The 27969-nt window shown below is 38.1% G+C and overlaps 1 protein-coding gene across 4 annotated transcripts; it reads right to left on the bottom strand.

The window, feature by feature from the left end:
* Nucleotides 1-43: 43 nt before the first annotated feature.
* Nucleotides 44-22560, bottom strand: LOC116724028 (ceramide transfer protein-like). Of its 4 annotated transcripts, none has more exons than XM_032569326.1 (18): nucleotides 21934-22560; nucleotides 17675-17809; nucleotides 10752-10868; nucleotides 10558-10623; nucleotides 7896-8003; nucleotides 7155-7287; nucleotides 6044-6127; nucleotides 5056-5213; nucleotides 4865-4957; nucleotides 4695-4781; nucleotides 4508-4600; nucleotides 4184-4279; nucleotides 3936-4068; nucleotides 3263-3333; nucleotides 3047-3175; nucleotides 2832-2961; nucleotides 1606-1738; nucleotides 44-1524 (listed from the first exon to the last, which is right to left on the bottom strand). In XM_032569326.1, the coding sequence occupies exons 1-17, from the start codon at nucleotides 22042-22044 to the stop codon at nucleotides 1611-1613; spliced, it is 1872 nt and encodes a 623-aa protein (XP_032425217.1). In that variant the 5' UTR covers nucleotides 22045-22560; the 3' UTR covers nucleotides 44-1524; nucleotides 1606-1610. The 4 variants fall into 4 exon arrangements, with proteins under 4 accessions (XP_032425217.1, XP_032425216.1, XP_032425215.1 ...); XM_032569325.1 differs by having other exon boundaries at nucleotides 1602-1738; nucleotides 7155-7290; nucleotides 21934-22559; XM_032569324.1 differs by having other exon boundaries at nucleotides 7155-7290; nucleotides 21934-22559.
* Nucleotides 22561-27969: the final 5409 nt, after the last annotated feature.

The raw sequence follows: 27969 nt of genomic DNA, 5'->3' as shown, positions 1-27969 counted from the left end.
AAACTGTAAATTAATGGACCAGAGTTTGAAAAAAAAAAGAAACGGAGGATAAACGGCTTTATTTCACTTTCAAAACAGGGCAGAAGAGATGCCACGTCACAGTACATTTACAGGCCGATCCCAAAGCGTTTAGTATGAACAACTTTACAAAAGCCCAAGTACATTCAGTTTGACCAAAACACAGAAAACTAAACGTACAGGAAAATGTTTGCTTTCAGATTAAAACAGCCTAACCCTGGCATCTTTCCAATGAGCAGCGGGGTGAGCAAACTCCTCAATCGCATCTTTCAGACAGAACGTCTGAATTCACAAGCTTAGGAATAACCGGGAAAGAAAACGTAGAAAAACGTAGCAGAAGAGACAAGCCATATTTGTTTTCCATCACTACAAGGTAATGCAGTACAGAGAAACAAAAGAAAGCATTAAAAATCAGTAAAATAGAAATCTGTTGATTTGCCTCGACGTTACAGAGAGTAACATTCTTCCACATGACCAAGAAGAAAAAGCTGCTGTCCAAATAATTTTTTTAAATGACCTATTCAAATTGTGCCAGTGCAGAGCTTCATGTAACAAATCCCAGAAAAACTGACACTGATTGTGACACTTTTATTCTAGAGTTTGGAATATTGGAATATGCATTCATCTGTGGACAACACGACTAACCCCTCGCCGGGTCCATTTGTTCAGTCAAAAACACGGCAAGACCAGATTTGAGTCGAACAAAACGAACGCACCCAAGAGGCACTTTCTCTATCAGTGACCTTCTACGTCTTCCTGCGACACTAAGGCATCTGGGCTCGAGTCAAAGCTTTGCAAACCGTCGGCGGAAACCATGACAACTATTTACATTCGTAACAAAGCGCGGCCGCGGAGAACGAAAGCGCAACTGGAGCGGCATTGTTCACACTTGCTAAATGTACAGCCGTCGTGATAATCTCTCGCTCCTCCTTCAAACACCGGCATGTCGGGTGGTTTCATTAGAGAAACGTACAGCTTCTGTCATCGGGCTCGCACGCTAATGGGAAGCCCTCTGGAGATCACACAGACGAGATGTGGGGGGGAAAAATATATATATAATAATCGGCTCAAAATATGACATTATCCACACAAAAATAGTTTCAGTCTAAAAACTAAAATTTTCTTTGTTTTGTTTGTTTTATAAACTTCTTTCCAGAGTTTCTAGACATTTAGATGCATCAGGGGAAGCAGATGCAGACCGTTTCCCCTTCACTCTGATGGGTGGAGAGTCTTCTCAGTGTCATTATTAAATAATAATAATCACGTCTTGTCCAGTCAGCTTATAAACGTTCATTTTCTTTTAACTTAATTTTTTTTACAGGTTATTGGTGTTCTTCTCTCTATGATCTAGCTGGGTATTCTGCTGCTCTGTCTATCATGCACCTTCTCTATGTTTTAGCTACAAACCAGGACAAAAAAAAAAAAAGAAAGACCGTCTCTTTTCTTGGAGGGATGCCGTTTGTCCCTCCAGTCCTTCTGGCGCAGATCTGACCTCATTTGTCGATCCTAAAAAAGACGGAGAACGGTGATGGCATCATTCTGTAATATATATTTAAATGTAAAATGAAGAAAACTCATTTTACCCGCATGTCTCAGAATAAGATGGGCTTGCCGCTGGTTTTTTCTTGCACGTAGGAAGTGAAGCGCTTGAGGAACTTGGGGTACTCCCTCTTAGCTACGGCCCTGAGTACGGAGGCCGGAGCCCAGCCCCCCGGATTCACTGCACACACACACAACACATGGAAATATTTAAATTATTTATAGAATAATATCCAACTATTCCACCATTTTGACAACAAGTCAAAATGATGTCAAAGATTTTAAATAGGGAGGGAAAAAGTTCCCATCAAGAGCTTGTGCTTAAATTTGCTGCATTCATAGATTTTTCTCCAATTAACACTTTTGTTTCATTCACAGTTTGTGTTTATTATTACCATTTACATTAGATAGCATAATTGGACTAATTTCTCCAAGATTTGTCTGGAAGCAATTAGTTTTCATTTATCTTGTGGCATTTTATTTTGGCTTCCTGTCCTGGCTGCCTAGGCAAACAGCAGGGTGGGTCTGGTTTCCTTGTAGTGTCAAATATAAATGTATTATTTGGTTGGTGTCTCTGCTGTAACTGGATACAGTCAGAACAACTGTGTGAACAGACAAAAAAACTATTTCTCGAAAGTATAATCGAGTGATTAGTTTGAAAAATGTTACCTTTTATTTTTCAAAATATAAACTTTTATTTTTAAAAATAAAATTAGCAGACTAGAAGTTTATGTTTACAACTAGTACACAAAAATATTACAGTTGGAAAAGGTATAGAATAAGGTATAAACAAGGCCAACTAATACTGTGCTCTAAATTAAAGTTGAAAATGTAAATATTAGAAATAATGACGTTAAATAAATAGATAAAGGTGTCAGAAAACAAACTAAAATCTAAATGCAAAATTTGAAAACAACAAAAAAATTGAATAGACTGTATTCATTACCACATATATTTATTTATCATCTGCTGTGAAACTATTTAAGCTCTTACTGTGCATCACTAACAGGCCAGCAGCTGATTGGTTACCCAGTAAAACCAATTATCTATATCTGAGCAACGTTAGTTGAGTTGACTGAATATATTCTGCATCTATGACATAATGTAGTTTTTTTTTCATTTAGGTTATATATTTAATGTAACATACCCTATTCTCACATTGAATTTTAGTGGGCACATTAGAGTGACCCGTTACCGTTTTTTTATGATTATTTTTATTCACTGCATTGTGGCACTGATTGTCTTCCAGATAAATGAATATGCAGTAGTATTACCATTGGCAACATAGGTGATTTTGCACAGGATGTTGTCCCTGCCGATCTCTTTGTCTCCCTCTGGTGGACTGACCAGGGTCTGACAGATCATAGCGATGTTGATTTTGGCACGCACACACCTGCTGCTCGGCTGAACGAGGGAAGAAAAACAGAAGGTTACAGGAAGAACTCGGTTGTTGTGGTCTGTGGGACTTGGAGCGGATTTGGGTTCTGACCTGAGCCTCGTCGTGATCCACAGAGAAGTTGCACACCAGCCAGGTGTCGGGGTCGTTCTCGTTGTTGGCCAAAATCTTCCTCATGGAAGAAAGGTACAGCACGTCCCTCTGGGATGCAGGCCACACCCGCTGGAACACAGGTTAGCTCAGGCTTCAGATCTACAACACCAGGATGACTAGTTTGGGACTTGTTGCATCCCGGCCTCTGGCTCTTACCTTGTGCGTCTGGTAGATTATCGCTGCGCTGTCTGAAAGTCTCTCCACCACATTGAAGTTTTCAATAGTAGCTGCAGAAAGAAGAAAACAATAATTTTCCATTTCATTTCAGGAGCTGATTGTCTGAACACGGGGTTCATTCAGGGTGTTTTCACACCTGATAGTCCGGCGAGTCGCGAATGCACAATCAAACTCTGATACGGAGCAAAAACCTGGGTCTCAGCTCGGTTGAAGTGAACTCTCAACTAATTCAAATGCAAATGTGAATGCAAAACTGACCGGAGACAGCTAAAACAGCTCCAGTCTGCCCTACTCAGAATGGGCAGGGCATTCTGGGTAAAATACAACCAAAACAAACACAAACGTCTAGCGCTAGGAGGAAAATGGCTCACTGTCTTTTGCCAAAGATGAAAGAGTAATCATACAACCACTAGAACTTAAGTCCACTCCATTTTTGTTTGCTTTTTGTGAAAAAGGAATTTGCTTCCAGTTGTCTTCTTCAGAGGATTTTATGGCGTTTCCTTCGTTCTTGGAGCAGCGCCACCACAGGCGAGGAGGGTAAACAGGTTTTTTAAAGGGCTTGGTTCGTTTGACACCAAACTCTGTATATGTTACCAGCTGAAAATGTAACAAACGCTGTAGTCTACGGGACTGTCAGACCTCAGAGACTTACTTTCCCAGTCGTTGCGGTACATTGTGTCCCAAAAGTAGTGGCACACTTCATGACCTGTGACTCCCTTCACAGAGTGGGTGGCCTTCAAAGGATCCAACACAATCCCGTTTTCCTCCACTTCTCTCCTGTAAACCTGCGTTGCAAACATGTCGGGAAACCCTTTTTATTCCTTACACCAAACTTAAAATGAGCCTCTCATTTATTTATGCTTTTTGGAATACCATCAGTTTCTGTGAATATGGCCTTACCTTCATCTCTCCCTCTTCTACGACCAGTTGCCAGTTGGCGTCTCCACCGACATCCTGCAGCGAGTAGGTCATGTGATTCTGCACCATCTCCTCCACCTATAACACAAGGCAAGCAACAGGAAGAGGGAATGAATAATTTACACCGCCTTAGGACGCCTTTTTTTTTTTTATGTTGCCGCATTATCGACAAAGTTTTGTGCACATTTGTAATGGAAACGCAGCTGGTGATGCAACAGTAAAGATGGACAAAATGTGCGAAACGGGATTAGAGGAGGAGGAATGGAAAATGATTAAAGTATCTTGTAAGGAGAACAGTACTCCAACCTTATCGGAGAACCGGTGCGAGCCAGAGGTGGAGTAGATGTCTTCAGGGGGAGGTGGGCTGGATCGCTCTATCCTCGTCTTCTCTGCCTGAGACTACAGCCAAACAAACATTGGAACTTTAGTTGTAATCATGATAAAAACAAGAAAAAAGTGACAAATTGTTTTTTTTTCTGATGGTTTGTTTTACCTGTTCTTCAATTTTATCCTGTCTGTCGAGAGCAGCTTCCACCGCATCAAAAAATTCATCCTCATTGATTAAACTGTTTGGTCCTTCCTATCAAGGAGACAACTAAGTATTAACTCATACAAAGTCAGTTATTTCTATTGCACAATGGAGAAATATTACAATTATTTTACCTCATAATCTGGACCTCCAAAGTGAGACTTCTTCTTCAGCTCATTAAGGGCCGATTTATAGCTTTCCTCTATTCTTCTTCTCTTTTCCATTTCCTACAGAAACACACGTTACAGTTGCGGTAAAAGAGATTGGAAAGCAAAAAAATCAAACGTGACCTTTTAGACTTCACAGCAGCCCAAATGTTACAGACCTTGTCCAGTCTCTTTTGCCAGCTGTCCTCTCTCTTTGCCATCAGGTCGATGCAGTGGGACAGAGTGGCTAAGATCCCAGCCGTGGTGGCCTTGAATGTGATGGCCTCGCCCTTGAAGTCTATTCCATTGATTCCCTTTGGATTCAAGGACTGAAACACTGAGCAAAGAGCAGAGAAATAAAAGCAAATGCTATGAATGACAATGACTTAGTTTATAGGATCAACATGTAAAGTTTTCTGTTGTGTGGGGTGTTTTATTCCTGGTACACGTTCCAGACAGGAAGATTATTTGTGGCGCACTGCCTCTAACATACATTACTGTCAAATGCGATAATGGTTAAAAAAAAATGTTCTTTTTGGAAGATGGTGGAAGTTCACTTTGGCAATGCCATCTTTTGGATTTTATATATATATAAAAATGTTATCCAAAACTCGAGAGAACTAGTTTTAGCTTCACCCAGTTCAAATTTTGTAAAAGAAAATCTGTTAAGTACCTTTTGCTATAAAATTATTAATCGATTCATCCAATAAATAATCAATAGATCAGAAAAAACACTATTGATGATAAGCAGAAAGGGCTGTGCTTTTCACATGATGATGTTATAAGTATTTTGTTTATGCATCCGTTGCTACAAATGATCGTGTGTTCACTAAAGGAATGCTATGTTGTTATACTTTAGGCAATACAATGTTTATTTTCTTATGTAAAAAAGAAATTTAATTATTTATTAGCATACTTTAATGCATTTCTAATATATAAAAATGGTTCAAGTGAAGAATTTGCAGAATGTGCCATTTTTTTCCTGATTAATTGTCAAAAACAATCAATTAATCGATAACTAAAATAACTGCGAGTTGCAGCCCTATTAAAATTACAATAATTTATAATAATTACAATAATTTTACTGTAATTTGTTATACTGTGTCCAAAACAAAAAGATAAAATAGTCACTGAAGGACTTTTTAAAAAGAACTGTGAATTACTCACATTTTTCTTTGCTACCGTTGTTGTTGTGCAGAAACTCTCCGTCTGTGCGGGTGTTTGGGAAGTCGTCTTCATCGTCCTCCACAACTGAAACAACAAAGAAGGATTCAGGCTGGACGGCACAAACCACAAACAGGTTATTTGCTACACAAAGTCTTTTCTTGTCAGCGTCCCTTAAGGTCAGCGTTTCTGGACAGGGTCACGCCTAGTGCCCCGAATCATAACCGACTGCACAGCACAACAGATCAACGGGGCTGACAGCACTCTGCTGCCCTGGACAACATGACAATGGTCTGGTTTCATCCTCAGAATGGAGAGAGAGTCGGAGAGGAAGACCGGGAGGGAGGTCAGGAGAACAAAAGCCGGGTTTCATTCATTGTGGTCGTCCAAGTGAAGACTGCCATCAACGAATGCTAAGCCGGCCAAGATGGAGAAACAGTGAGGGGGCTGATCGAATCACTGCTGTCTGAGTCACAAAACACATTCCTTCCAAGATTTATTGCATATTTGTTCCTCCACAATATTTCAATCCCTCCAAAATGTTGCGATGATTCTCTTTGTGATTGTTGCGGCCTAAAATTATTGATTTTGAGGCATCTTTCTTCCTGGAGGGGCTGATATTTACAACATTTCGCTGTTAAGTGACAGGAACTCTTAGCCTTAAGTTAGTTTGAAGCAACTTGTACCAATCTGTACTTTCCACAGCCATTGACAAAGAAACAGTGGGTGGCCACCTAAAGGCTAACTCATACATATATTATTGTGTAAACTGTTTATTATTGCTTTTTTTATTGTCGTATTTAAAGTTCAAAAGCTCTAACTTTGTTGATTTTTTGGGGGCCAAAAGTAAAACTCTCTTATTTTTCTGAAGAAAAAGAAAATTGCATAAAAACAAGGTAGCAAATTACTAGGAGCAAATTAAAAAAATTACTAGTAGAGCACAATTTCCTGACCTCATATTTAACAAGAGAAAGAATATGCTTTGAATTCATCTTTATTGGAGAAATTAATTTCATAGTCCACCTTCCTGACCATTTTTAGAGCTCTACAAGTTACTCTGACCCTATAAAGTTCATGTTACTGTCACATTATGTTGCTTCTTAGTGGTTCTTACTTTTGTCTCTCTGCAGCTCGTCCTTGGACACATCGGCACAGCTATCAAAGTACTTCTGCAGCGTGTCCACCTGCCTGCACAAGATGTCTCTGAACGTCTCCATCTCGGCCAGCTTCTCTCGTAGACTGTGACCCTTCTGGGGAAAAAATTTTATACAAATTATGACCCATATAGAGCCTTTGTAATCTGGATGACTAACTTTTTTTTTGGTGAAGTTCAGGGAAAATCATGATTTTCTTTTTGCGCCAATTCCAAATTCTGAAGAACTATGACAGCACTTGTTTTCCTAGCTTTTTCTGTTCTAGATAAGTGTAGAGGCGATGAAATATCATTGTAAAAATAGGGTTTACTATTTAAAATAATTATAGACTTGCCATATTAAACTTGTTTTAGTATTATGTTACAATGCAAAAACAGTTTGTATATTTTACTGAATTTAGATGTTTAACTCTGGGATTGTCAACTTTGCATTACTGTGCTCTTGTTAGCTGAAAATCTGCCTCCCACTCTTTTGTCACCTGAACAAACAGCAAATATGTCTTAGAAAATACAGCTTACCAATAAATAGCTTCTTACATCTCTGCTCTTTGACTTTTCTTTTTTTTTTTGTCCTTTTTTGAAAGATCTGATCGATACTAAAAATAGTCAACTTTGAGTAGGTGCACGGAAGAGCGCACGTACTGGAAAAAACATCTGAGTTTTCACTTCAGAAGAGTAAATACCAATTTAAAAACCTGTCACCTTGAAGGAGGACGTGGAGGTGGCAGAATAGCCACTAGTGGCTGACGTGAGCGAAAGCATGGAGCCGTGTCTTCGCAAACTGGACTCGGAGCCATACCCAGAATCTGCCTGAGAAACATATGAAATAAAAAATATTGATTATTCAGGTATCAGATTTAAGTTGTGTTATTGCATTGCTAACTTTATTTTGTTTAAAATATTTTATTATTTCTGCTAGCTTTCTAGCATAATTTACAGTTCCAGTATTAAATACTAGTCATCTTTAAGTTGCGATAACAAAAAAAAAAAAAATGCTGACTACATTTGGATGTTTTTTTCATGAACATCTGACAGTATGAGGTGACATCAAAACACCTTTCCTGTTATACAACAGCCTGGCTTTAACATCAACAGCCCTCTGACAGAACAAGCAGAAAGCTACACATACAGTAGAAACACAGATGAGTCCAGTTTCTGCCACTAGGGGGCAGGATATGCAAACGCACATGACTGGGGATTTAGAGGAGATGGAGGTAACTATCGGTCAATGACCAAAAGTAGCTCTGTCTGTGTTCACATGGATGTCAGAGAGTGGTGCTTGCCCTTTATCCAGCATACTGCTGCCCTAGAGACTGATTTAGTGTTTGCATAGAGAACCCCTGATCTATTAAAACAGGAAAAAATAGAAAGCAAATAATGATGCATGATTAAAAGGGGGATTTATCACATGCTGGGTCAGCCGTAGTAGAGCTCCAACTCTGCAATAACATGCTAAGATGCACCAAAGCAAACTATGAGCAATGGTAATGACCACACTTTCCATAACGATAAATGTTTGAGGCATAAGAAAGCATTGTAGTTTCTCACAAACCAGAAAATACAGAGAGATTTATGTTTTTGCATTATTATTATTTTTCAGTCTCTGGGAAGCGAGTGTTGTTTCCTGTTTAAAGGTCGCAGGTCATTCTGGTGTTTGTTGTGTTCACGTTAATGTTTTGGGTCTCCAGGCGACACTGGCTGGTCTGAGTAATGGTGGCTGGGAAGGAAAGTGTGGGGCCTCTAGAAGGTTTTCAGTAGTGAGTCATGAGGGGAGGGATGACTGTGCAGAGCAATGTTGCTTGGATAAGTGGGGGGAGAAAAGAAAGGGGTTTCCCCAAAGCGGGCGGCGTATGTGGGCAGCATGTGGTCGTGATGTGAACCTTCACTTTCTGTCAGACAGACCAGGTCTGTGGTAGGAATTTTAGTTTGACTAACGGTCAAACTTTCTGGGTTGGAAATGCTGTAAAGGGTTTATTAAAAGTATTCACAACCCTGACATTTTTTTCATATTTTGTCACAGCAAAGCTACACATTATAATGGAGTTTATTGTTTTGTTTTTTTTAAAGGGCTGTATTATGCATTTTCCAGGCACATATTGCCATTTCATAGCATAACTATGTTGTTTTTAGTTCATAAAAAAAAGAAAGTTTACTTTGTAATCTGACACCTTGAAATTGGGCCTCTGTCTCTTTAAAAAGTCCTGCTCTTTCTGAAACTCTGCCTTCAGGAAGTCATCACAACAAGACTCCACTATTAACACTTTAACAACGTTTTTATCAGCGCTGCACTGAGGAGTAGCTCCTAAGATAAGCTCAACAAATGCACAATTCTACCAGGTGTTTGCTAATTGCTACTGGCTAGTCTGAAGGAACTGAGTGGGGGAGTCATGGGAGAGAGATGCTCTGTGAGTCGGAAGCTCAGAAGATTGGAAACTGCAACTCTGAGGAGCTTCGTTGTCAAAGGTCCACCCAGGTGTTTTTCACAGCTGAATGGTTGCCACAGGAGATTAAAGGATTTCTTAAAAATGCAAGAAAAATGTAAGGCAACACTCCAGGTTGTTTGTGATGAGGGAATAACATTTTAAAATAATGCAAAGCTCAAACAAGTCATAATGCCCCTTTAAGAATTTTTGTATGCGACTCTTATAATGTACCATAATGTTTGCATTGTGGGGAACATTTGTGCTACATGGATTTGTATTCTTTTTTGACATTTGTAACCAGGTATGTTTTTATTGATAAAAAAAATACTTGTTTATTATTATTCTGTTTTTGGTGGAAGAAACTTGTTAACTTGTCTGTATTACTGTGCAATATTTTGTATTTATGTTGATTGTACCCTGAGGGTACAGTTAACAAGCTGGTATGTGTTTAAATGCGCACAGACTCTTTGGAACAAACAAACTTTTTCGGAAAGAAAAATCTGAAAAGGGAGCTGTTGTTTTGTAAGGTACTTTAGTGTCAGACCAAAACTAGATAGGTGATATTTCCATGTTTCTGAAAGGGTTGGGTCATCGGGTTTCTCTTGTTGCTCGTCAACAACAGGAACTAGAAGCTGCTCCTTTTGTCAGCTACCCTAAATAAAAATGAAGACGGCACATTTCACACTCCCTTCCTCACCAGGTTGTTCACCCTTTACACCAACAATGAATCGGCAGAACGATAACGAAATAATCAAAACTCATGCTGCTCAGCTGGACTTTTTCCATTCCTTGCCACCTCAAAAAATCTGGGATTAAACTGCTCGATTATTAATACATGATTACGCAGTTGGTTTGTTATTAATATTTGATCAATCACACATGCTTGTTATCAACAGTGAACAAAGCTAAAGACACATAGTGACAGAACTCCTCAAACGCACCAGTGGTGAAGGGATGATTATTGTTCCCTGGATTCCTCCCTTCTGCCTCCTCCCTTCTCTGATACTCTAACAGAAACACACACACACACACACACGATGAACACACACATTCACAAATCCAACCAATGTATGATATGGTACCAACTTGGCTCTGGTGTTTTGTTGAGGTCGGCTGCGTGTGTGAAGGAACTTACCCTGTGTAGCTCGATGAACTCGATCCACTTGTTTCGGCGCTCGGGGTCTTGAGCTCGCAGGTACCACACGCTGTCGTTCACGCTGATGTCCAGCCGGCACTCGTCAAACTCGTGTGGCTAAACACAGAAGAAGAAAAAAACACACACACACACACAAAACAATAAATAGGTTAGTTACTGAGCCTTGTTTTGTTAATTAGATGCATGTCTAAATGATTTATATGACTGTAATCCAGAACCAGACCCAGTGGAGTGGGTGGAGTTTGGGGGGCATTGCCCATCCACAGCCCTGGAAGCATTTTTTTTTTTAAACCTCAGAATGGCCAACTTTTTATTATTTCTATCTTGATTTCAAACATTAAGGGCTCCCACACTTCCTGTACCTGTGCTCTCAGACACCAGCACCTTTTTTAACCGTTACGACTGTTTAATCCATTGTTATTGTGTCGTAGGAGGTTTTTTACGAGCCGCCTTTAAACGCAACATGAGAGTTAAGATGCTGCCGCTGGTTTTACACCTGTGTTATGAAGCAGCGACGGAGACCTGCTGCTGTTGTACAGTCGATGGACAATGTTAGCTAAATGATTACATCCACGCCATATCATGGATATATTACATCCATATATCATGTTAAGCTCGTTAGCAAGTGCAGGCTACTAATGTTATTTCTGATTGATTTTGAATTTAAAGACATTTACTGGAAACATTAAATTCTTAGATTTCTGCAATGTATGAGCTAATGTTTATGCTCATCTGAACTCAACTACTCAGCATTTTCTACATGTCACTGTATACACAACTATTGTTGATTTTGTATTAATTAATTAACATGGTTATTTTACTTGAAAGGCTACATAAATGTTGTTCAGATATACAGTGTTTTGGAGAAGTATTCATACCCAGAGAACTTTTTATTTTCTTCATTTATTTGTATTTTTTTACAGTAATAAATGTACTTCATACGTGCATTTTGCAGCTCATTAACATCTCTTCTGCCAAACGACTTTTTGTTAATTGTGATGTACATGTAATGCATCAATGAAGAATCGGTTCTTTAATCTGACTTTAACTGGAAGCACACAAAAAACAAAACACTCCATTACTGGAACTTGAAATGTATCTTGTAAAGCTTATCTTTGATCCTTACAGCATTCCACTGACAGAAGCAGCTATTTTGCAGTACAGAGCGCGTTTCTGAGCACCACTGTAAATCTGTGCTGTGTGCCGTGTGTGTGTGCACGCGGCCGCGTGTGTGCGTGTGTGTGTGTGTGTGCGTGAGCTCAGAGATAGAGGAGAGGGAGGAAGAGCAGTTATCTATTTAGCATTCAGAAAATAAACTGGGATGTTTGAAAGGACAGCTCTACCGTTAGCACCAAGGTTAAACTGCAGCAACAGAGCAGAATGATTTACGGTCGAGACCCTGGCGTGTTTAAGCACAGTCATGGACACAGAGAGGAAATGAAAACCGAACACACACACATACACATACTTTATTAGCAACTGTTAGCAAGGAGGGAATAAAAAGCAAAACTACTGTAAACGTAAAAAAAAAAAGAGGGACAGAGACTGAAATACTGCTGTTTAATTTAATTAATGTCCCTTTGGGATCAGAAAGGTGTTTTTGAATTGTTTTGGATTCATTTCACTGAGAAAGTCACTATGACAAATATCAGCGGTCCTTGTTTAATCATTGCTATCATCAGCTTTACATCTTAGCAAATCAATAGAATATTGACAACATTAAAATGATACTAGATGCTATTTCAGATATGCTGTGTGAGACAAGAAAGCCCATTTAATCTTTAGCATCCTTGCAGAGATGCAGGAAGGGGAAGAACAATCGAGGAAGGAAGCAGAGGTGACGGATCCACAATCGCAGCACAAATCTCCTTTTGTGCTGACATGTTAAAAATAATAGTACTAGCTGGTTGCAGACAGAGAAGACGTTGGATGTGCACTGTGGTGGAGCATTTGGTCGCTAGGTAACGGTGACAACATTTCTGCTGATTGATCATCTGTGGTTGGCACGGTGATAAACATCATGGACTGTAAAGCGTAGCTGGCGGACAAAAAGAGCCTTTTGCACATACAGTCGCATTGCAACACCACACTGTCACGGATTTTATTGATATTTTATGGAGGAGAAAAACTATTATTGTGTTCAAGCAGCTCTAAAAGACGTTAGCCTATTAGCGAAGCTATTCAAGCCTAAATTAGCAGATCAATGCTAATCATGTAGCAGCAGCACAGACACCTCCAACGCTAACTCCAGCGTCCACAGTTCACATTTCTAAAGTAGTATTTATGTCTATTTATGTAATAATTCAACAGCAAAAATAGTTTTTGAATTAAATATGTTTCTTATTTTGTCAATATATGGATTTCGATTAAAATGAGTTTAATTACAATTAATTAATTACAGACCCTGCAACTAACTTGATTAAAATTTTGATCAAGTCCCACCTCTAGTAAAAGCATTTGAGACCAATGTTTATTTTATTCTTTTTTCGCCTGGTATTTCTACGCTACCTTTTACATCAGATCCCAATCAAAAGTGAAAAAATTGAAAGGGTTATGCATACTTTTGCATGGTACTGTAAATGCACAGCAAGTAAAATCTAACACTAATAAAATAAAGGAAAATAAAAACAAAATCTACTACAAAAAGGCTACAAGATATTCCAAAATAACGCCTTTATTAATCTGTATATAGCTGTTGCACAAGTTTAAAGTGCAAGGAGTTACCCAGAAGAAACGTTGGTCTTTAAGGTACAAGGAAACAATCTGATTAATTCTTTTTAATGTAGAAATTCACATTTCAGACATGTATCAGTGGCTGAATTGGGACATGCTCCTGAGTAAAAAGGAAACAAATGAAATGAGGAACACATGCAAAGCAGGAAGCGATCCACAATAATGCCCATCTGACTCGCTTTGCAATGCCATTAAGCGTTACGCCCTCAAAACCGAATGAGGAAAGAGGACATTGTGACCATGAGGCAAGGTTTAAGAGATTTAAAACTCTTGTTTACCGGCAGACACATATCAAGTGAGAAGGAAACCTCACTCGTCCTCCCATTAAACATCCCCCTTTAGCTCACATCTAATTAGTATTAAAATTATTTAATGCTAGGCTCTAACTTTCTCCACCTGTATAGGAGGAAGTCAGGTTTGAACATTAGATGGTCGTGCTCGGGTATTTAGCGCAGGAAGTAGCATGATCCAAAAAAGTTAAATGATGAAGGTAGGACATCTTGACCCAGTCTCTGTTCTCTTCAGACATAAACTTCCTACTCGGCTTCAAAAGAACCCCCTCCTGTCCTCTCCCATCAAAGGGAGAGGACAAGACGCCGTCTTAAAGCAGCGTACGTGTCTGCAGTCACAAACAAGCAAAATGACAGAAACCAGAGTGGCTGAAATGGTTAAGGAACACAGACACACCGAGTTTAATAAATTATCTAAACTTTATAATTGTTATCTTGAAAATTTATTCAAACCTCCTAAACATTTTCTTATATTAAAACCACAAACTTTAGTGTATTTTATTGGATTTTGATGTGACAGACCCATACAAGTAAGTTTAAGAAAAATCTAAAAACTGTGCTGCTGGTTTGTATCCAAACTCTCTGGATCACTTAAATTAGATACAAATCCTCCTGGGTGTGTTTCCATCAGCACCTCAGTCATGCTAGATTGAGAGCATCTGTGAACAGCAATGTTTGATTCTTGCCACAGATTCTCAATTAATTTTAATTCTGGACTTTGATTGGGGCATTATAAAAACGTGCATATCTAAACCACCTCACTGAACGCTCTGGCTGTAGGCTGTAATGTAATACTAGGACCTCGTAGATAAAAAAAAATAGTAATAAAAAAAGAGGAGTAAATTTCTGCCAAAAACCTCAAAGTTTGAGACCAATTTCAGAAGTTTTCAAGAAAAAAACTTGGAAGTTTTCCAAGTTTTTTCTAGTAACTTTGGAAACTCAAACGTCTCTGACATTGATCTCGAAAATTCTGACATTTTTGACTTTTCAAACTTTTTTTTAGGCACAAATTTACTCCTATATTTTCATTATCTACAATGACCCTAATACACTGCCCTCACTATGGGTCACAGTGAGGATTGTGGGTTCCTGGTGATGTGCGGTTTTATTTGCTTCCTCCTAATCCTGCTTTAATCCACAACTCCTTTTTTAACTTAAAAAAAGTTACCATGCATCATTTTTCTTCCCCTTCAATTTAACAACTTTCTATTGGTTTATCACACAAAATCACCAATAAGAAGCATCAAAGTTTGTGGCTGTAACATGAAAAAAAATGTGAAACAGTGAAAGTGATATGAATACTATCCAAATGATTCAGGCTTCTCCATATGACAGAGCATGAGGAATATCCTTTTGCAGAATGCAGAACACTAAAATGGGATCATTACAGCTCTACAGGAGGGAGCAATGAGTCACAAAGAGGTCAAGAGAAAGATGGCAGAGCAATCTCCACACACACACTCACACTGAGGTTTGTTTATCTTGACCCCTGTTGTGAGGGGAAGTGCTATGAGGAACAATCACATTTCCTGGCAGAAGACACGTCACATATTTCCTCAAAGCCTTGCCCCGAGTATATCTGACTTCTATTTCATCTCTTGGTTTTTTGCCCCCCATTCTGCGAGTCTGTTTCAGAAACGTCCAAACAATCCAGGTCGAATCAGCCACAGATGGAGCCAGTCTGTGTTACTCACCAATTCCACTGAGGGGAGAAATTACAAGTAGGCCAGAGTGCTCCCGTTAGCTGACCATGGAGCTAAAAATGGCAGCGGCGGTTGTCAGGGTTTGTAGAAACCGTTGCAAACTTTTTCTTTTTTTGGCATCAACAGAAACATTCACAATCACATAAATTAACAAAAAAAAAAAAAAAAAAAAACTGAAACGCCAGCAAAAACTCTTCAAACTATAATTTCAGTGATTTTTATGACAGCCATAGTTTTGTAAACATTCAGAGGAACAGTATTATGTATTTTCCAGGCACATAGTGCAATTTTACAGGATAATAAAGTAACTATGTTACCTTCAGTTGTTATAAAATTCTATATAAATATATCAAACATGACTTTATAATTTAGCGCCTTGAAATTGGGCCTGTGTGTTTAAAACCTCCTGCTCTTCATGAAACTCTGTCATTACAACATGGCTCCTCTATTATTCCTTTAACTACATTTTTACCAGCGCTGCACTGAGAAGTAGCTCCTATAATAAGCTCAGCATGTTTGCTAATTGCTGCTGGCTAGTCTGAAGGAGCTGAGTAGGGGAGGAGCTTCGACCTCAAAGGTGGAGCTAGCCCCCCCCCCCCCAGCACGGTTGAATGGTTGTCATGGGAGATTAAAGGATTTCTAAAACACGCGTGAAGGAATCAAGGCAAGACTCTAGGTATGGTTTTGAAGAGGGAATAATATTATTAAAAAAATACATAATTCTTCCCCTTTAAAAAACATTTGTATTTTGATACAAGCTTCTTAAAACAGGTTTTGCTTGCTATATATGGTTTTTATTAGTCTTCCTGTATTTCTCAGTTTTTATGTATGAAATTGTACAAATGTTTGTATTTTGTGTTGTTTTTTTGTTGATGGAAATTAGCATTTTTCTAAATCCAGTGTATTTAATATGCACTGTAAGTCAAATGAATAAATGTTAAAACTTAAAACCACTGACCAACGTCCAGCCTACATAACTCACAAGTGAACCCCATCTTGTTTGGAAACTTATTAACCTAATTTAAAAATCAATTTCTTCGACACAAAACAGATTCAGACCTGGAAACTTTTTTAAAAAAGTTTACACTACCATTTCTAGTCTACAACTAAATAAAATATGTATTGCAAAAACAACTGTTATGCTCAAAAAAGCTACCATTACCAGGCGTAACATTTCAGTTTATCTGCTGCCGACGGGTGGAAAGTGGAGCGAGAGGTCAGGGCCACAGAGCAACACATGGGGGTTAATATTTACACATGCTGGGGAAAAGATAAAGCTGAACAAATACAGCCAATAGCCAAGCCTGCTTTTCAGTGCCTGGAAACAGTCATTTATTAATTTCCCTTCGTCACCAGACTAAAAAGACACATATTGGGTTTCTGTCAGGAAAAAATACAAACAGAAAGGCCCACCACACTATTCAACTAGTTTTAGGTGAATCTTTAGATGCTTGGAAATGTAGTACAGAATGATGGGATAAGCTTGTGGGGCTTAACCTCGATCACTACGTCATGCTAGCAGTCTGCTGCTACATTTCCAGCTTTATCCTGTGCCGTATTACAGCACACTGAATGTGGTGGCCGTTTCCAAACAAGCGTTGCCACATGCTCAGAACACGCCACCTGATGTGTTGCTCGTCATCAAGCAGAACTGAGGACATAATTGAGACTTCTTAGTGGATGTTAAAAACGGTTGCAGGCCACCTGCAGTTTGAGAAGCTTCCTGTTTGAGATTCAAGAGTTTATGGTGTGAGAGTGAGACGGACTGGCATGAAGGAAGAAACGTCTGTCTTCATTTTAAAAAATGCTGAAGGCCCATGACAGAGTATTAGGGCCATACAGAGGAAAAATAAAATTAAGAGAATAAAGTTGTAATTTTACCAGAATAAAGTCATGATTTTATGACTCTGGTAATTTTATGACTTAGTGAAAAATGGCAGGCGTTTTAATAAAAAGCGACCCAAACTCTGCTCAATTTGTTAAATCAAGGCCAAAGGAATTTGAAAACAAGATTCCTCTTTTAATGCAACAAACATTTAAAATCCTTTTTAAAATTTTGAAGCTACAATCAATAACTTCCCTTTCCTACAAAAAAAATAATAAAAGCTGGACTACATTTGCTTGATTTTAGTGGGGGGTTTTGTTTAGTCTTTTTCTTGCTGTAGACGGTACTCACGGTAATCACAGCTTTGCTCAGGCAGAGGGAACCCCGGCAGCCGTACTCGGTCTCATCCTGGGACTTGTAGTAGCTCAGCGTGTTGTTTTTCAGCACAACCCAGCGATCCTGCCAGCCATGGATGTAGTTCGTCCACTAAAAAGAAAGAGAAAAAAAAAGACACAAAATTATAGATAAACAGCTACTATATTTAAAATTTGAGAACCAAATTTGAGCAAACAATTAAACTGGAACACTTCAGTTCACTGAGCCTGGCCTCAAATGACATAATGATACTTTAAAATGTCTTATACCTTTGTTTACATGTGTTACATGTGCATGAAAATGCTATATTCAGCCCATTGCAACAGTAGTCACACCTGGTTTTTTTTGTTGTGTTTTTTTTTTTTCTTGCATTACAACCTAAACGTCAGTGTACTTTCTTTGAATTTTGTGCCAGATAAACACAAAGATGACTTTGATGGGGGGATTAAAACAATTAATAACATTCAATGATTTTTTACCACTACATGCAAAAACCAAACAAGAAGCTGGATTATGCTGAACACAGTAATACTGGAAGATAAGATGTGAATCTGTAGTAAGACTTGAATTGGTTCTCACAGCCGTTCTCCATCTAATTTGATTGTGATTCACATATTTATCAAGCAAGAATTGGTAAAAGTTTCAGTCTGTAGATGTGTCAAATCTAAAAATTCTCACATTTATATTCCAACTTTGTTGATCTACAAACTAAAATGCAAGTAAAATACATGCAGACTGAGGATTTTGGGTTGAACATGGCAGAACGTGATGAAGCCTGATGGATTTGAAATACTGCAGTATGTGTTTATGAGTTGGTTGCGTTTCCCAGGAACATGACATGGGCTTTCATGCAGCGCCCAGAGTCATTCATTTCGTTTGAATCTAAGACAGGCATCTTCACTTCCTCTTTTCAAATCTCTTTTAAAAACTTTTTTTTTCCATTTTGAGTTGATAAGTTCTTTTTCCCTTTATCTGATGTGTGTGTTTTGAAATGTGAGCGTTTTTAATGTTTTATGCCTCGACTTTTACTCCATTATTTGTCCTATTTTTGACCAGCAAATTGGTCATACTGTAAATGTACTTTATCAACAAGTTGGATTTGGCTGAAACTTTTTTCAGTACAACTTTTGAGATTTTTGTGACTCTATAGCGGGATTTAGATGATGGGCAGAGAAAAAAGGTGAATATATGCAGGGAACAACTGCTTTAGATTTAACATACGGCACGTCTACTCTACCTCTGAGCCATGTGGCGTAGATTAATCATTAGTCCTTACCGTAGTTATGACGTGCGTGGGGCTCAGACTGATCAAACAGGTGAGCTCCACTACATGTGGCTTTGCCTAATCTTACAATATGCTTGGTTAGCAGGTCAGCCTGCAATCTGTTTGGAGATAATCAGCGCATGGCGAGACTGATACCCCATTAGTTTCCTGGCAGCTTATCGCGTCAAAACTGTGGTCAGCCTGCGCAAAACTGAGCTTAAGACAACAGAGCAGAGGCACATGGGGAAAAAAAAACACAGCAGTGAGCTTCAAATGTTTGACACAGAAAAAAAGCAGAACAGAGGCTAACAACCTGTTAGTGTTGTTTTAAAGACGATACACTCACCTACATAGCCAATCCCTTACTGCAGCTCGCTATACGCCTGTCGCAGTGAATCAGTTAATCGCATGATGAATTAAAACAAACTCAATCTCCATTTGCATGATGAATCGTTTTCCTCTTTTTTTTTTTCTACAAAAACTATCTGACAAAAGTCTTCCGTCTGGGACCTTTGGCTCAGCTAGCCATTTTTTATTTTTTTTGAAGGACAGTTTTGCATCATAATTTACATGATTTGTTGTTTCTGTTTTGTTTATTTTGGATATTTAAAATGTCTTCCAGTTCCAGAGTTAAAGGTTCATTAGAATTTAAAATTTGTTGATCTTTGAGAATGCAATTTTGCATTATTATGCCATTATCATTATATTACTGGAAAATGGTTTCAGAACAACAATATTATCGTTTATCACAATAACTTCTGGGACAATTCATTGTCCAGCAAATGTTTTATTGTGACAGGCCTACGTAACTGCAAAGCCAATATCTACAGTATGCCATCTACTCATACCTAACAATGCGATTTGAGCGTTTTAATTGTATTTACAGTAGGGCTGAAATGATTAATCTGATTAAATGATTATTGAAGTAATTTTCAACTACTCAATTAATCGATTAATTGTTAACAGACTAAACAAAAAACACAATTCGCTGGACAAAAAAACAAATAAAAACATCCTCTGTCTGTAAATACATCTTACCCAAAATATTTCAAGTGTCAGTTTTAGCTTCACCTGTTTCAAAGCAATACTATGTTATTGTGTTTTAGACAATGAAATGTTCATTTTCATGTTAAAAAGAGGAATTGATGGGGTTAAATGAAAAATCTGAAGAATATGACAATTTCTTTATCTGATTAATCAATTAATCTAATTAGAATAATCGTTTACTAAAATAATTGTGAGTAGCAGCCATAACCTACAGCAGCCATGAAGCAGGGTTGTGACATGGATCTCTAGTAAGCCCTTAAGCAGCACAACAACCACATGATTAGCAAATATGAAAGACTTCAGCCATAGGTTTGGCTTACCTTTATTTTTCTGTGCCTACTTTAGCTTCTACAATTGTTCGTTCTACAAAATCTGAATACATCTGTTTATAGGCAAACGTCACATGAAAACACTGTGCCATCCCTGGCACTGCAGTTTTGTTTTGTTTTTCCATGTTGGACAGATATTTGACTACAGGCCTCCCACACTGTCTGAAAAAGTACGGAAGTTTTTACAGACCCGGAAAAGTTTCATTCCCTGTCCAAATATCTAAACATTTTATTCATCCGTTGTTTGTCTATTACAAATCCATCAACACACCCACTTTTCCTTCATTATACATCCATCCTTCATTAAGTAAAATCTACAAGGATATGGGCCCCTGGGCTGCATTTGGTTTTGGTGCCCTATCTAATACAGGAAAATACTTCTACTAATCCAATTTACAATGCATTAATAGAAGGTCCTATACATGAATATGGTAGATTTAATACCTCCCTTGAGGTAGCAGTAGCTCCATGAAATTCCCAAAGAAATTACAATAACTTCATAGTTTTCAGATATTTGAGTATTGCTTATGTTCATAAAAATCTCAAACTATTAATACAAGTAATGAGTTCAATATAAAATGCAATGCAAATAAATAAATAAATAAAAATGGGGCTAGTACTTTCTAATGTCTGGGCCACTATATATTTATCAGTCCCAGAGGTGGGTGAAATGGACTTAAGAATTTTATTGTAATGTTTTGTAGTAGCACAAAGAAAATATGATCAAAACGACTATTTATTGCTTCTGTCTTAGGTTTGAAATGCTGTTCTTGCAAAACGTTCATATATAAAATGTGTTTCTTCGGGACTCCTCTTACTTATAGAAGTGTGATTTAAATCACTAAGCCGCAGAAAGTATCTGTGTTTATTACATTTTTGAATTTACTGTTTTTTATTGGTGAAGATAGTGGAGAAAATAGCAAAAAAATAACATTTCCAATAATATTTTTATTTAACCTCACTGATTGAAATTTATCAAGACATCTACAAATCAAAATACAGGATAAATGCCCATCCTGGTCCCTCCCTCAGTTTATTAGCCCACTGTCCATCCATAAGTTTATTACACATTCATCCTTCCACCCATTATCCATCAATGCATTATCAATCATTTTGATCATTCTTCATCTATCCATTTTATTCATCTGTTCATTTTTTAAAAAATCCTACAGGATTTAAAAAGCCATCCATCGTCCAGCATCGATGCAATTATCATTCTTCCCATCTTACTCTGTGGTTTTTGCATGTCCCACTATAATAGTGATCTTTCTCGGGAAATTTGATCTCGGAAAACTCCGAAAATAAGATCTGCGCTGAATCCCTCCCTACTCACTGGGGAGCTAAGAGGCATGGCAGCAAGGTATATATTGCATAGACCGCTCATGTAAGGGCTCTGCTCTGTGATCAGAGGGGGATTACCAGTCCCACTCCGAGATAACCCTGCCCAGAAACAGACGGGCTATGATTTGTCATCGCTGTGACTTAATTTCCCCACTGATGTGAACCTTCCTGGACTTTGCAGTAATGGTACTCCCAGCTGGTAATGAAACTGAATGAATTGGGTAATGTGCGGTTTGTAGGGAAACGCGGCTTACCTTACTGAGTACTCCGCTGAACTCGACGACGCCAACAGGGTGCCCGTAGTCCTCTCTGGGCTCTATGTCCTCCTCCGAGCCGGAGGAGTTCCAACTTTGGTTGTCTGACATTATTTCTGAATACAACAAACAAACCCAACGAGGCAAATGAAAGTCAGAGGAAGCAACAGTTCAAGAATCCATGCTGGGCTGCTGTCGACTGATTAATAGCTCCGCGCGCTCGGCGAGTTAAGCAAAAAAAAAAAAAGATAAAATAAATACAAAATAGCCGGGAATAGAAAGAAGAGTAGCTCCCAGCGGGCAGCGTCTGCTAGCTTCAGAGGTTTCCAGCCATTTAGTGGTCAGAACAGCGCAGGTAATGAAACCATTAGCCGGGCGATAGCTGTCAACTCCGCTAAACAGACTCTCCTCTTCGGCGGAGAGAGGCAGAAATGAATAAAATTAAATGAAAACGCGTTGAGGGCACGCTTCGCTGGTCACGAACGATACGTCGCGGCCTCTCGGAGGAACGCAGTGTCCCCGGGTTTGTTTTGTTTGTGCTCCGAAAACCACTGACAGCTCTAGTCTCCCTCCGTCACGGCAGTCGGCGCTTCCCCCTTGACGGCTTGAAGGAGCGCGTGTTCCAACTTGTGTGTTACGCAGGGGCGCTGGCCCCCGAGTGACGTCACCAAATCCACTCCTAAATTGGAAGCAAGCTCCTCCCCCTTGTTTATGGTTCTCAAAATAAGTCGGAAATGCACGAGAATACACCAAGAGTTACTAGAAGGGACTCAAGAGGACGAGTGGCAATGATTACAAAACAAAAAAAGACAGAAAATGTATTTCAGGAGGATTTTTGTTTGACTGACATACACGAAGTGGTGCGTAATAAAAATTGAAGGACAGAAATTCAAAAACAACGTCTCAGAAATAAAAAAATATATAAAAGCTTTGCATTGAGCTCGACATTCTTTTGAATTGTTTTACTGAGAACAGTATCCTTATTATTTAAAGGACATTAACAGTGCTCCCTCTGAACTTCCAACACACTGGTCAGAACATGCTATTTTAAACCTGTTCTCAGTTTTAGAGTCTTTAAAAAATTTACGAGATACTAGCAAGACACTCGTTTCACTTATTTCAGAATGAAAAGGCAGCCACTAACATAATTTACTTAATCAATTTTAAAATTGGTTAAGAGGAGGGAAAAAAAAAACAGTCTGTGCTCTGATCACATGGGCTGAACCTTGTGGCACATAAGCAGGAACTACAGCTATCATGACTTTTCTGAGTTAAGCACTGCTGAACTCTGGTTCATGAAAACACATGACTGGACTTTATGCAAGTAAGTTCAACATTCCACAAGACCAATGAGAAAACTTGGCACGGATATCACATGAAAGAAATGACTGAAAGAACTTGCACTTGGTGTTGATTTAGAGATCATTAGGAAAAAAAAATATATATATATATAAATCACACGGCTCTTTAAAGCAGATAAAACGTCGACAATTATCTAAAGGTGTTCAAAATGGACAGTCACCCTAATCATACCAAGAAATTACTTGCAAAATGGCTTCAATATTTTTTTCATGGATTTTATACTGTACAACCACAAAACTGGTTGTAACCAAACTACAGTTTTTAGTCCCGTAGAAAATGTCTGGTCAGAGCTGAGAAGATCAGTTTGAGCAAACCAACCTTAAAATCTGACTCGATTCTTAACTAACAAAACCAGAACCTGTCATGGCGGAAAGGCCGTGATGTTTTTCAACATTATTTATCCCGTTGATCCTTTTCGTTTTCTCTACCATGTCATTTTTTTTTTTTATGTCCGTCGTTGCCTGTTCAATCCATTGCACCATTCATCACATAAAATTAACAGTGCAACAAGGATAATGTTGCATTTTTTTCTGGATCTGTCCTATCACTGCAACAAAACCAAACCTGGCATGCTGTTTTTCTAAGCTACAGTACAAAAAATGAAAAAAAAAAGAAAGAAAAAACTGTAAAAAGTTCAACAAGATAGTTAAATCAACAAATACTAATCATTGAAACGTGTCTTCTGGACACTTAAAGTCATATTGACAATTCATTGGACTTCACGGCTACTCAGTGGTGCCAGCAAATATATATTGATCCCATTTAGGATTTGTAATGGACCATTTGATGGAGAAAACTCTTATGTAATTTCTTGAAATATTTCTGGCAACATCCACGCAAAGCAGCTTATTGAGGACTGAAATACACACTGAGTGTGTAAACCATATTTAACGCTATAAGTCAGTGATGTAAAAGTTTCATCGACGACAAATGTTCATTTCTTTCTTGTCCTTATGCTAACCGCTGGTCATGTCATAAGCCTGAGGCGATTTACTCTGCAGCACGTAGACCAACTCATGCTTCCCAGGAAGCACAAGCACACAAGCACAAATGCATACGCATACACACGCACACACACACACACACACCCACACACACGCACTGTGTTTGGTGAATTTCAACAAATTAAAGGAGAGAAAAGAAAGAGTGTTCAGGCAGATCATGAGGTTTGTGGGATTGCCTGTTTTCAAGGAAGCCATAAGATTTCAATTAGCAGCACAAGTCGACTCCCTGCACTGGCAATAAAAGGAAGTTAGAGTGGGAGAAAGCTGAGGTTTCACCCACATCAGTGTTGTGAGTTTTAAATCACTTTGCCGGATTCTACGATGGCACATTAGGGCTGTTGTCAATGGAAAAGAAAAAAGGAGGAATTTCTGCAAAAAAAAAAAAAGACAACCAAAAACCCCAACAAAAAACAAAGAACTAGGAAATTGTGAGGTAAATCTCAGAAATTTTCTAGAAAACAAAAAAAGGACATTTCTGAGTTTGAAAAGTTGAAAATTGAAATTGAAAAAGCTCCGAAAGTTTCAGCTCAATCTCAGAAATCTTCTAGAAAAAAAAATATTGAAATTTCTGAGTTTAAAATGTTGAGCAGTTTCAACTTTTGGACATTTTTGAAGTTTGAAAAGTCAAAACATTTTTTGAGGTTAATATTAAAATTTCTGATTATTTTTTTTCACAAATTTCCTTTTTTTCAGGCAAAGTTTTGACTTTTGAAACTCAGAAATGTTCTTGTTTATTCTATAATTTTTCAGAGTTTTTCGGCAGGAATTTGCTCTTCCTCTTTCTCTTTCTTTGCCCAGTGGCCCTAACATCCCATCGCCGGATCCACTTCAGCTTTAAAGTGCTTGTTGTCAGCCTTTCAGACTCAGTCATTTGAACTTGAACAAACTAACAGGAATCAGAAGGAGATTAGAGCGTTCTGTTTGTTCTAGACAATCAGGGAACCAGATGGCCTGGCATGTTCCGACTCTCTATCCTCCAAATCTCACAGGTTAAAAAAAAAAAAAAAAAAAAATCAGATCTGGTTTTCCCTCAGCCAAACCTTTTTGTTTCACATTGCCAGCCTGTAAATCCTGCCGGTCGCCCCAGCAACGTGCCCTAACTGTGTTTTCTGGCTCCGGCTGGGGAAAAACAAACAAACAGGGCTCGCTGTTTGACTGGAGAGGATTTAGGCAGTTGATGTAATGACATACAAATGGTTCCTGACTCAGTGAGTCTGTGATTCATTTACAGAGCGGGAGAGTCAAGGACCATGACTCAGGCTGGGCTGATCGAGGAGTAAACTGATTAAATCACATCCTCTTTTCAGCCCCGTGTTCCCCTTGGGTCAGCAGCTCCGAGTGGCCAAAAAGGAAGGGAGCAAACAAACGGAGCGATTATCTTTCCTCATATCAATCTAGGTATAACTAGACACTTTTTTTTTTTTTTTTGCCACACAAAAAGCTAGTTTACTTTGAACCAGCTGTGTAAAGTGACTGCTGAGAAATGATTTCAGGGAAGCCAGTATCCATTTAGGTGTCTTATATAAGGAATCCTGGCTAAACAGAGCTGGAAGGAGATTTTTACTCCCACTGCTGGTGGATTTGGGTTATTGCACACAAAGAAATATTTTCTGCTCCCTAAACTCTTGTTTTGTTTTGGCCGGTCCAAGGTTAACTGCAAAAAAATATATATAAATAAATAAATACAAAACCTTACCAAGTAATTCTATGTCCAGTTTCTGGTGAAAATATCTTAGTACACTTGAAATAAAGAGAAAACCAACTCATAAGTAACTTTTCAGAAAGATGAGGAGCTTGTTTAGAGTCAATAATTCCTTAATATTGGTTAAAAAGTACTTGTTCCGTTGGCAGATTATTTCAATTATAACATAGGGAAGAAGTCTTGTTATAAGAAAAATAATCTGCGAATTTAGCAAGTAATTTTTCATCAATATTTAGGAATTATTAATGGTGAACAAGTGCTTTCATCTTGCTGGAAAGTTACTTGTGAGTTAGTTTTGTCTGATTGCAAGTGTACTAAGATATTTGCACTAGAAACTAGACTTATTTTTTGTTTTTAAAGAACAATCATTTCTGTTCTTAGAAGAGATGGTTTCTAAAATAAAGGTGAACATAAAGTTTAGCAGAAAGAGAATGATTTTTTTTTTCTGTGAGATGGAAAAGGATGTAAAATAATTGGACAAAGTCCACAGATTCCAACTTAATGACAAGAAAAACAAATTGAAAATCATATCACTGTTACCTTTAGTGTCATTCTTATTATTCAAAGCAAATATTGCAGGAAAATAAATAAAAATGGACAAGAACCTGAGCTTTTTATTATTATTATTATTATTACATCTATGTTTAAAAGATTTAGCCGGTTCTTTTTATTTTTTAGCCAAAGTTATTGAGAGCCACGGCGGAAGATCCAGAGCTTCATTCGTAAACAAAAACGGGAAGCTGTGGATAAACTGTGGAAGTTGTGGTACTGTTGGCACGTTTTGCTCCGACGGTCTGAGCAACTCTGAGTTACGCAAAGTTGCTTCTGCAACTCAAAAGCGTGCACGCCCCTGTTAAATTGTCAGGTTTTCGTAAAGTAAAAAAACCAAGAGACCAAGACAAATCATTTTAAAAAGATTTCTACATAAAATGTGACATATTTTGTGTCCTTCCTAAAAATAATTTAAAAAAGAAAATCAGTCTGGGAGAGTCATCATCTGATAATCCATTTACAGTCATAAATTCATAGCTGGCGGGATTTAATTATCTAGCATGTTCCTGTCATCTTGTAGGATATAAATCATGCAGTCGTTGTTTTTTTATCCGGCAGCATGTTTTATTTAATGAAAAATCAGTTGTTAATTTCAACAAACAGTGCCCAGATTCATATCATCATCATCATCATCATCATCATCATCATCATCATCATCATCGTCGTCATCGTCATCGTCATCATCATCATCGTATCAGACAGTATGCTCGTCAAAATATGCTCCGAGTATGCAGTCACTATGCAAATTATTAGCAGTTTTGTAACAAAGACATTCTGTATTTCTCTAAGAGTTCAACGTCTGTGTCTTTGACTGCTCTACCAAGCGGAAGGGAAACCAAAAGAGTAACAAGTAAAATAAAACATCTTCAAATTTGATCTGGCAACAACAACAACAACAACAAAAGATCCTACCAGTATCAATATGACGTGTCTGTGATCCAAATAAATGCTGTGTAATATTTTTTTTGGTCCAAATTATGAGATGTAAAACCAACAAATCTGCATTTCACAGAGATTGTAGACAAATGACGTATGCATAAAAAAGTATTTGGTAAAAAAAAAAAAAGAAGAAGAAGAAAAAGGATACACATGTACTAAGATATCAAAACATCAATCATTTAATAATAATAAAAAATACATAACATAGACAGACTGAAATCTAAAGTTATGTGGCGATGTCAGTATTTTAAAGTCCAAAATGAAAATAATTAATATCATTAAAATAATAACAAAATCAGGCAATAGAAAAATGTTTCCAAATCAGATTCTTTCAATATACAACTGAACAAAAGCTACACGTCTGTCTAGTGAATTTTTGGTTAAAACATTATTGCTCTTCATTCAGTGAAGTTAGTTAGGGATAGTTTACTCAAGCAAGAGTAGTGAGACTTCATAATAAAACAAAAAAAGCACACC

This window comes from Xiphophorus hellerii, chromosome 8, assembly GCF_003331165.1.
Source record: "Xiphophorus hellerii strain 12219 chromosome 8, Xiphophorus_hellerii-4.1, whole genome shotgun sequence".
NCBI classification, from domain to species: Eukaryota; Metazoa; Chordata; class Actinopteri; order Cyprinodontiformes; family Poeciliidae; genus Xiphophorus; species Xiphophorus hellerii.
This window is presented reverse-complemented; position numbering and strand designations above follow the sequence as displayed.